The sequence below is a fragment of the Mytilus edulis genome, chromosome 11 (assembly GCF_963676685.1).
Source record: "Mytilus edulis chromosome 11, xbMytEdul2.2, whole genome shotgun sequence".
Classification (NCBI taxonomy): domain Eukaryota; kingdom Metazoa; phylum Mollusca; class Bivalvia; order Mytilida; family Mytilidae; genus Mytilus; species Mytilus edulis.
In genome coordinates this window covers 83,372,589-83,384,450 of record NC_092354.1, presented here as the reverse complement: position 1 = coordinate 83,384,450, position 11,862 = coordinate 83,372,589, and the positions used below count along the sequence as shown (strand labels likewise).

Genomic DNA, 11,862 nt, shown 5'->3' with positions numbered 1-11,862 from the left:
ATGTTAGTTTTAGTGTGATTAGTTCATAAAATTATTTTTTGTTGGTGAAAATAAAGTAAGGACTACACCTTCTTTGTTTTTTAAATATAACAACATGGCATTTCAGTTTATTTGAGTATCAAAATAATGAGTTCCAGCTTCTTAAAGGATTGTTACATTTTTTTGATTTTGACATGAAAATTTGTGAAATAAAATATTTTAAGTTCTGTATAAAATATATCCTGTTTCTATTTTCTTTTTTATATATCTTTTAGTTTTCAATTTTAGTGTTGCTATGATAGCTGTCACATGTTTGGTTCTTTTCATTTTTTATTTACTGTATTTGATTGACAAACCCGGATTTATATACTTGTCCGTTTCCGGATTTGACCTGGTTTTAGTTTATTCCCACACTTCCTGTTTATTTATTTATGGCAGCCATTGTTTGTCAATGTTGTTTTCATTCAATATGTTTCAACTTGGATTTACACATTACTTGTTGGCGATTTTTTTACATAAAGCTAGCGGTTGAATAAAATAAACATCTCTGTCATGAATAACAAAGATTAAAATGAATTTTGTGATCATTTAGGAATTTTGCTGCCAAAATTGGGAAAAATGTAGAGTTTTTGCCGTTGGGAATGGGTCCGAATACCGGACCCTGTGGAATGCTAGAAAAATCCATGAGATTGAAAGTGAAACAAAGGTAAATAATTTGTTTGACTGATTCGATCCACTAAAATATTATTAATTCATCCTTATAGAGGTAAAAACAATGATTAACATTTATTTTTAATCTATTAAATAGGAAATTAAACAGACCTAGAAAAATCAATTGCACAGGTACGATTTCCATTTCTATCTACATTTATTTTAATATCACTTATACATGTTATATGATCATTGGAAGTCTTCAGAGATCAACTCCATAGTAATAAGATGGCGTCAAGACTAAGATATTATCCAGCCAATGACCTGTAAATTGTTTATTTTATACTTTATAATTTGGATAAATGTTTTACATGGTTATAAATCAAATACGAGAATTTAAATCAAATCAGTCAACATGAATTTGACAGCTAGTGCCCCTAGAATAAATAATAAGTACACTAATTTTGAGTGTCCTCAGTTCCAGAAACATTTCAAACATGATGGACCAATAATGGAGCATCTGATTATATCCTAACAAGACAACATACATCACAGTTTAAAGCTTATAATAAAATAAAATGTGGACACTGAGATATGTCTTGCCTTAATGAATCTTGATAGTAAAATACAAATGTTGGAGTAAGAAGGACAAATCTAACCACATTTAACTATATACATTGCAGTTCGCAGCTTATATTAAAAAAAAAAAAAACATTTTAAATAATTGTAAAAAATGTAAAGATTAATTTCAACACAATCTAGAAATTTGAAATTAAACTATATACATCACAGTTTGCAGCTAACATCAATTTAAACAATTTCATAGAATATAAAGATTATTTTCAACATAATTTATAAATTTGACCAAATATTTTATAAAACAGATAAAAAAAATATAAGTTATCTCCCTTTTCCATTTTTCACTATAATTTCATTTAATTTTATGCTCCATTTTTGTATTTCTTGATATTGATATTTTTTTTCGTTTCAATATAGGTTTAGCATTTTCATCATCCTCTTTAATTTGTCTCTTCTTTCTATGTGACCTAATTGTCCTTATTTCCTCAGGACAAGAATCACTTTCTACATAACATTCTTTTTCTTCTTTTTTCTCTTCTTCTGTTTTCGTCTTCTTTATTGTTTTCTTCCTCTTTTCTTGACTACTCTCTTTGTTTTCTTTCAATTTCTTTTTCTCTTCTTTCCTTTCATGTGTTTCTTTGTGTCTTTTGATCTGGTCACTCCTTCTAAATTCCTTCCCACAAATTTCACATTCATAAACCATCCCAGTCCCGTGTTGATATTTAATATGTCTCTTTAGATAATACTCTAAACTAAACTGTAAACCACATTCCTGACATGTGTATGTCTTATCTATGGTGTGTGTTTTTATATGTACATTGAGTACACATGAATGAGCGAACGTTTTATTACAAATATCACACTTATATGGGCGTGCTCCTGTGTGTATGACCTTGTGATTTTGAAGGGATCTTTGATTGACAAACGTTTTATGACAAACATCGCACTCTTCTATTCCCTCACCCGTATGAATGTTTTCATGATAATTCAAATAACTTTCCGTTACAAATCTTTTCCCACAGACCTGACACTCAAAATCCTTGGCACTTTCGTCATGACTTTTAGCATGTGTTTTTATATAATTTTTTCGATAATATTTCTGACATATATCACACTCAACCAGTACCGATTTCTGTTTCTGTCTTGTTGTCAATCCATTACTTTTGTCGAGCGGAGAGAGATTATGTTTTTCATTGATATGAACCTTGAGATATCTGTTCTGTGTATAAACCTTATGACAGAAATGACATTGGAATGTCCCCGGAGCATGGGATCTTTCATGTGCCTTTACCGATTTTTCTGTTTTATAACTTTGACCACATATCTTACAAGAGAAAGGCCTATCCTTATTGTGGGACTGGATGTGATTATTTAAATGATCTTTTCTGATGAATCCTTTCCCACATATATCACAGCTAAAATTACTTTCACCATTGTGTTTCTGGAGATGGATTGCCAACTTATATTTCTGCATAAATGTAATGCCACAGATGTGGCAGACATGTGGACGGTCACCTAAAAATAGAAAACACACACATACATGTAAACCTGTGTACTCAGATGAGATAGACATGTGGACGGTCACCTAAAAATAGAAAATACACATATATATGTAAACCTGTGTACTCAGATAAGACAAACATGTAGATGGTCACCTACAAATAAAAACACACATATATATGTAAACCTGTGTACTCAGATGAGACAGACATGTGGATGGTCACCTAAACATAGAAAATACACATATATACATATGTTTGCCTGTGTACACAGTTGTTACAAACAAATGGATGGTCACCTAAAATTAGAAAATACACATATATATGTTTGCATGTGTACACAGATGTTACAAGTGTGTGGACAGTCACCCAAAACTAGAAAAGGTAAACGGACAGAAAGTCACAGGACAAAAAGTCACAGGACATAAAGTCACAAATTTGGTAGGACAAAAAGTCACAGGACAAAAGTCACAAATAATTTGTTGACAATTGTTTGAATATATAAGAGAATATCTTGAAATATTTACTTTTAAATACAATATATTCATACTTAAGTTGAGGAAATGTGTCATTATACTTGAACAAGAGGCTGTCACAACGACAGCAAACCAGATTTATTAATATTTATTTGTGTCCTGGCAATATCACAAGAATCATTTAATACTGATGAATGGTGAAAGTGAAAATCGTCAATATCAAATTTGACCTCCATTTTGTCATCAGTATCAACATCTTATAATTTCAAAAGCTTTGGTTGAATGGTTCATGAGAAAATGCACGGACAAGACTGGAAACACCATTTTTCAATCTTTCAAGAATTATAACTCCTGAACGGTAAAAGTCAAAATCGTCATTATTGAACTTGACTTCCATTTTGTCATCAGTAACAACATATTAAAATTTGGGAAGCTTTGGTAAAACAGTTCATGCGTAAATGCACGGACACGACTGGAAACACCATTTTTCAATCTTTCAAGAATTATAACTCCTGAACGGTAAAAGTCAAAATCGTCATTATTGAACTTGACTTCCATTTTGTCATCAGTAACAACATATTAAAATTTGGGAAGCTTAGGTAGAACAGTTCATGCGGAAATGCACGGACACAACTGGAAACTCCATTTTCAATCTTTCAAGAACCATAACTCCTGAACAGTAAAAGTCGCCATTATTGAACTTGACCTTCATTTAGTTGTCAGTAACAACATATTAAAATTTCAAAAGCTTTGGTTGAACAGTTCATGAGTTAATGCACGGACAACATTTGATTGCCGCCCGCCCGCCGTACATCCCCAAATCAATAACCGACATTTTTGTCACATAAATCCGGTTAAAAATGAAGATTTATTAAATTTTAATCATGCAAAAGATATATTTCTTGGCACCAGGAAGCCATTTAAGTGCCAAGCAACTTTGACACTATGTTTTTAACAATTATTTGATCATCTTAAATATTTTTTTTGATAAATTCTGTTTACAAAGTTGGTTTATATACAATAGTTCAAGAAAAATACAAAAATATTTTTGTAGAAATAAGGGTTTTTTATTCAAAGAAAATAATCAGAAAAAATGAATTGTAACTTTTGTTCTGTGACTTTTTGTCCGTTACTTTTTGTCTGTGACTTTTTGTCCTGTGACTTTCTGTCCTACATTCATTAGAAAATACACACATATATGTATGCATGTGTACACATATGTTACAAACATGTAGACGGCCATGCAAACAGTCATTTAATTACACACTGATTACCACATAAATGACATGAAGCATCAGAATTAAGATAAAGACATAAGTCCATGATATGCTTCATTAGAGATTACACTATTTGATTTTTTTTAATTTTGGCGGAATACTTATAATGATACATTTTTCTCTGGATATTTCTACATTTGATAAATGAAACCAATTTCTAATTCTCAAATCTAAAATAAAAATACAAACCGTACCTGTATGAACTTTCTCATGTTCTGCCAGACTACACTTTGTAACAAAATCCTTGGGGCATGCTCCACACTTATATGGTCTATCCCCAGTGTGTATTCTGACGTGGTTCTGCACACATAATAGATAATCGAACGTCTTCTTACACACCGTACACTTATACAGTTTGTACACCTTCCTTGACTTTTTACCGACATATTTATTTAAATGTGATATTTTTTCATAGGTGTAAAGACTAGACTCAGCATCAGTTGGTTCTAATTTGATTTCTTTTTCATCCTCCAGTTCTTGGCCATTCTGAGCCTCTCTGCTATTATCATTGTCTCCATCTATTTCTTGTCCATTTCTGACTGTATCCCTACTAAGAATCAGTTCTGAAGTACCAGATTGTTCTAAGTAGTCTACAATTTCCTTTTTTATTTCATCTGGATCAATTAGAGCATCAGATGACATTTCATCTGGATCAATTAAAGCATTAGGTGACATTTCATCTGGATCAATTAAAGCATCAGATGACATTTCATCTGGATCAATTAAAGCATTAGGTGACATTTCAGCAGTTTTGGAAGATTGCTGACTCTGTGTAAATAGTTCATTTAGGACCTCTTTTGCTGATGTCTTCGTAAAATATTCCGCACTACCTTGTAAAATGTTTTGATTTCTTGGTTTGTATGATTTATTTGTCAAGGTCTGTACAGTGTTTTCATCTGTAGGTTGGTTTAATGTATTTGTCAAGCATATTGTTGCAGGATTTGATGTAGGATATGCATTCGTTGTGGTCGTATAATTTTTTAAACTATCTTTGTTCAAAGAATTTAACATTTTTTCACTAAAAGCAGACTTTCTATAGGTATCTAGCTTTTGTGATTGAATAACTGGCCTTGTTACCATGGTACCTGATTTTGTTTCTATAGTGGAGTGTCCTGGTACTATAGACACTAGTTCTGTTGCCATAGCAACTGGTTCTCTTTTGAAAGTAAATGGCTCTGTTTTTGCAGTATCTTCTTCCGTTTCCACAATGTATTGTGTTTTAAATTCTGTTTCCACGGTGTCTTGTTCTATAACTTCTGTTTTCATGTTATCTATTACAGTTACCAATGAATTGAAATTCAAATCTACCAGATCTGGGTCATTTTCATGTTTGCATTCCAAGTCGTGGATTTTCTCTGCCTCGTTCAACAGCATTTTGCAAGTTTTAAGGATTTGTTCCTAGAAATATATAATAATATATTAAAAAAACATTATCAGTGTAATCTTTATATATATCATGGCTTCTTTGCAATATGAAACATATTAAGTGTTTTTTTTTATCTTGCGTTCTTGAAAAGATTATACAATTATTGACTATTTTCCACTCTGTCCAGGCAAGCTGACACAATAATATAGCAGGATATTTTAGGAGTGTAAAATTTCGCAATTTTCATTCAATAATTATACAAAATATTTTGGCAGATTCAAACTTTAATCAATACCTGTGCATGTGAACTTTTACTTTGGCAGAATTTTATTTTGGCAATTTTGTTCTATCCGCGAAAATAATATCAGAAAATATGGTTTGCTACTGACCCACTACGGATTTAATCATTCATAGAGGGTTAGTAAAATCCATAAAGGGTGAGGCTGGAGGTTAGGTTTTTGTCATACACTTATTCAGAACACTGTGTCTGCAATGTCTGCTTGTAAGGTTACCTGAACTTTATCTGTAGACCCATCAGTAATTATGTCCATACTTTCTATCAATACTGTTCTTCTGTTGACCTAAAATATAAACAATTAATTATAATAACAAAAGTGTTGACACATTATCATTGTTGGCAAAAGATTTAAAATAATCTGAATTTAATGTCATTTCATTGTTCGAATAGTTCATAGAGACTAAAATAATAAATTATCATGATTATATTGCAGTAAAATATTTCTTCTCACTATTGGACTCACCATTGCCAAAATGGTTGAGTCCCTGGACCTGCCTTAACATTACTAAGTGAGAACCCTAAGCTTGTATGTTACTATTACTACTATAATAGATTATTTTTTTTTATTTACAATTCATTCACTTTTTACTAATTACAAGTCAACTTTACCAAGACAAGAGATCACTATGGGGTGTGGAAACGAACCCAGGTAGGACTCCACAGGCACTTGTTTCTATCCATGGGAAGACCCAATATCAACGTAAATATACGTTGATAGTGGGTCTTCCCATCGATGATAGAAACACGTGCCTGTGTAGGACTCATCTGTGTTTGTAAAAATGTTATAATGAAACAATTATGATGTCTTGAAAGGCTGTTTCATTATTTTCTGCGACGCATTACTACAAAGGCCTCAAAGCAAAAAAAAAAATAGCCAGTCCTTATTACTTAGACGAATATGGGGACAAAGTCCCCTATTACAGTAGAAAAAAGTCAATAAAAGAAATTAAAAAAAAAAAATCCGGAAAATGAACTCAAAATCGTTCAAATTTTATTATTTTTCCGCTTTTTTTTAATTCCTGCAATTGCGCAGAAAGCAGAAGTCTACTTCCTTTTTCAGGTCTCTTTGTCGTGAGACTTTGGGTAGTCTAGTAAAATATAGGACAGGAGCGTAGCTCCCCATACGCTAACACACAGTTGTGGGCACATCGATTTGGCATGCAAAAAAAAAAATTGGCAAAATAAAAATTCATAGATTGTCAATTTGAATGTGAAAGGAAACACATATGTCGTCACTTTTTTATTTGATGAATTATCATTAAATAACGGCATTTGGTTTCAAAATAAAAGTTTTTTTTGAGATTATGACAAAATCGGACAGTAACTTGTATTTTTTACAAGATTTGAATTTGTAATACTCAGTCTAAGACATGTTGTTTTTGGAGCACATTTAACAGTGTACGGTTCATCAGTTTGGAATGAGATGTACCAATTGGCATTAGAATTATCAGAACCCTTCGATATCATTATAAAATATGCCGAGGCGATGTGGTCGACAGATTACCAGAGCCAATCACCCTGCACACATGCCAAAACAGTATTGGAAAGTCTCATTATTTTTTGCGTTCATAGACCATATGATATAAGGGAACTGGAGAGTGGAGTCCCATCTAGTATTATCAGAAAATCGCTTCTTTGCGCTATATCTGCTTCATCGTGTTGTAAGATATATAACAAACGAACAAATCTCAACATTGTCTGAGACATAAGAACTGACCTGGCATGTTATTTTGACGAATTCAATTGGGAGTTCGCTCGATGCCGAACATGTACGCTGGTTTATAACATCTTGCGAGTGCTACCATGGAGATCTATCAGTGTACTACGTATGTTGAAAACAAATGTACGATCAACAATGAACAACGACAGTTAATTACAAGCATTACTGCATATTCATCGGGATTTCAGTGTGAATATTGACATTAAAGTAATCAGAGAAGTTTGTTTCTGCCAAGACCCGAAGAGCAAATTTTGAACAATTTTGAGTAAATTCTGTATCACAAATATGTGTTGTTTATGTATAAATCTATTCAGAAGATTTATTAATAGTTTTACATTCATAATTTTTTTATAAATCCTATCTATATATAGATCCTCTTTTAACCGTCCTATGACCGAAAAAAAAAAAAATTATGCAGAAAAGGGTCCCAAAAATTTTTCGACTCGCTCCGCTCGCCCGTAGTTGCTTGCACATTGTTTCTGTATAGCTACGCTCCTGTAGGAACTTAAGGAATACAATACCATTAATATTTCATTTATAATAATTCTTTGTCTTTCATATGAATTATCGTTACTTGATGCATTGTGTTTCTTTGTTTACATTGAACATGACGTCATATCTTAAATAACGTCACAAGTAAAATCCCTAACAACAGAACCAAAATTGGAAACGTTACGGTATTTCCGTTTCTTTTTTTAACAAATATTTAAGTTACAAAAAATTAATTCATACAGACTTCGTTCTCATTTACAGGTAATGCCTGCCTCATATATACACCTTATTGCTAATCCCGGCTGACGTTGCCGCTTGAACTTTTGACATGTATACAACAATCACTTTTCAATTGTGGCGTCGGATATTTTGTTTAATGACGTCAAAATTTTACGGAACCTGTGTGATATCAAGCAATGGCGGACAAACAGCGATAAGGTGTATTAGTCATGACAGTGTGTTTTTCAGTTACCATGGATACTGGTTATTTTTTAATTATGTTTTTTTAGATTGTCAGTAAAATGTATAAATAATTGATGACCTGTGTAATGAGATTCAAATATTTTGACTATATGGTTTTTTTATTTTGCAAAATTAAGTCCTGCTTATTGTTTTACAATTATACATATTATATATACCTATACTACGTCTGACTTGGTTCTCTCTCACTTTGACAGGTTGGGCTCAAGTCATGAAACATGGGGTGGTGCCAGGTTTGTGGGATGAACACGTTTTTCTGGGGTCGAAAAACCCCACAAAACTGGGGTAAAAAACTTCGTTCATAGTTTTCACATAAACTGTGAAAAACCGCACCATGTCAGCTGTTGCGGTAATCTTTATCCAACATGAACTTTTGTTTACGTTAAGTTGTTTGCCATGGCAATAATTATTCTTTTGTGTAAGTCTCAGGACAAATGGGCTTCATAACCGGAAGTGTAAAAATCAAGTCATTTATCAATAATATCATATCATTTCTTTACTTTCTAGACAAATTGTCTTTCTCACTAACTTTGCAGACTAACATTACTCCATCTTGAACAACAATGCATGAGCAGTATGAAACAAAGCTTTCTATTGGTTGATTAATCTTTTGACTTTTGTTAAATTCTATGGAGGGCATAATTAACAAAACAATACCAAAAACTGTTTTTCATTTTGTATCGGAGATGCTGAAATTTTCTCCCTTTGCAAGAATAAAGAATGACTCAAAATGAACTATATTACTGTGTAAGAACAGAATAATTAAGTGAAGATATAAATGAAACTATCTTATGATGATTTAAAATATAGTTTCCAACTTACTATATATTTTATAGAATACTTTGCTATTCTTATGGAAGAATTATACCTTTTAAATGAACTTGTTAAAATAGAGCTATAATAGAAATATAACAAAATGCTTGTAAACGACCATGCAAGGGAGATGTAACCAGTCACCCCTTTTTGGAGAAACTTCAAAAGAAGTAATGAATATATATATATAAAGTTTATAATATAAAGATTGAATAAAAACATTTAGTTGTGTCTGTTCTTTCTTCGAATATAGTTATTAACATGTTTTTTATTCCGGTTGCGGAAATTTCTCGCTACATTGAAGACCTGTTGGTGACCTTCTGCTGTTGTTTTTTTATTTGGTCGGGTTGTTGTCTCTTTGACACATTCCCCATTTCCATTCTCAATTTTATTAACATGTTTTTTTATTCTTATATACTCCACAATTCTCCTTTTATAATAATGTATGTATATAATGCTTCTTTGTTATAATAGGATTTGACATCTGTATTGATATGTGACAGCATGTAGTTTATTGTATAAAAACCACACACACAAGTTTTTATCAAATTTGACTGACTTTAACGCCCTTCTATGATCGATTATAAGCTTTTCTTGTATTTCTTATATAACTCTATTTCAACAAGTTCATTTAAAAGGTATAATTCTTCCATAAGAATAGCAAAGTATTCTATAAAATATATAGTAAGTTGGAAACTATATTTTAAATCATCATAAGATAGTTTCATTTACATCTTCACTTAATTATTCTGTTCTTACACAGTAATATAGTTCATTTTGAGTCATTCTTTATTCTTGCAAAGGGAGATAATTTCAGCATCTCCGATACAAAATGAAAAACAGTTTTTGGTATTGTTTTGTTAATTATGCCCTCCATAGAATTTAACAAAAGTCAAAAGATTAATCAACCAATAGAAAGCTTTGTTTCATACTGCTCATGCATTGTTGTTCAAGATGGAGTAATGCTAGTCGGCAAAGTTAGTGAGAAAGACAATTTGTCTAGAAAGTAAAGAAATGATATGATATTATTGATAAATGACTTGATTTTTACACTTCCGGTTATGAAGCCCATTTGTCCTGAGACTAACACAAAAGAATAATTATTGCCATGGCAAACAACTTAGCGTAAACAAAAGTTCATGTTGGATAAAGATTACCACAACAGCTGACATGGTGCGGTTTTTCACAGTTTATGTGAAAACTATGAACGAAGTTTTTTACCCCAGTTTTGTGGGGTTTTTCGACCCCAGAAAAACGTGTTCATCCCACAAACCTGACACCACCCCATGTTTCATGACTTGAGCCCAACCTGTTTGACTTTTAGTTTCAGCAGTTCAGTTATCATGAATAACGACATGACATTGACAAACACCGAAGAAAAAGACTTTTTTCTATTTGTTTCATTGGCACATTTACTATATAGTTTAAATATATTGCCCTATATCCTACATGTTATAATTTTCCATGCCATTTTCTTTTTCTTTTGCTCGAAAAGACAACACAGCCGCTTACAACAATGAAAATAAAATAACAAACCGTGTAAGACGAACTCGCCCCAAATTTCTTCTGACTCGCCCCCATTTAGTAAAATTGTATTTTGATCTTTCAGTCTTTTTAGTACTTGGTTAGTATTATAAATTCCAGTCTTAAAGAAAGTTGTTTTTGTTTTGAAGCTAAAGTAAAGTAAAGTAAAGTAAAGTAATCTTTATTTAAAGTCGGGTTTCATATATACATAATAACAAAGAACATGAGCTCTTAAGAGCTCTTTAACCGACTGATATTATTAAATAAACAAAACATACATGTAATAACATCAGATACACATACAACACAAACATACAGACATCACATATATATATTAATACATAGATAGCACGTGTAGAATAAAAGCTAAGCAAGATATATTAAAACAAATGTCTAATATCAGCACATGTTAGTAAAGGAATTACCTTAATCAAAGGTAATTCATCTGAATTTTTGTGGGCAAAACTATGTAAAACTTTTTTTTCACATTCATCTGATGTATTTGTATGTTTTGCTTACAACTCACCAATACAGTCTAGCTATTCTAAATCTCTAAAAAGTGAGTTAACAACACTAGAAAAGATAGAACAAGACCTGAGTAAGTTTTCAAATTCAGGGGAGACTATCATGACTATCATTATGGGGGACCTAAATGCCCATATTAATGAAAATGATTTGGATTTTATTTCATCTGATCACGTTAAAAGT

At 31.8% G+C, this 11,862-nt stretch overlaps 1 protein-coding gene across 2 annotated transcripts; it reads right to left on the bottom strand.

Annotated features, from left to right (window-relative positions):
* Positions 1 to 667: 667 nt before the first annotated feature.
* Positions 668 to 11,148, bottom strand: LOC139496447 (zinc finger protein ZFP2-like). 2 transcript variants are annotated; one of them, XM_071285060.1, is made up of 5 exons: positions 10,940 to 11,129; positions 8,976 to 9,005; positions 6,340 to 6,408; positions 4,656 to 5,859; positions 668 to 2,724 (listed from the first exon to the last, which is right to left on the bottom strand). In XM_071285060.1, the coding sequence occupies exons 3-5, from the start codon at positions 6,376 to 6,378 to the stop codon at positions 1,562 to 1,564; spliced, it is 2,406 nt and encodes an 801-aa protein (XP_071141161.1). In that variant the 5' UTR covers positions 6,379 to 6,408; positions 8,976 to 9,005; positions 10,940 to 11,129; the 3' UTR covers positions 668 to 1,561. The 2 variants fall into 2 exon arrangements, with proteins under 2 accessions (XP_071141161.1, XP_071141162.1); XM_071285061.1 differs by lacking the exon at positions 8,976 to 9,005 and having other exon boundaries at positions 11,080 to 11,148.
* Between the last annotated feature and the right edge of the window lie 714 nt (positions 11,149 to 11,862).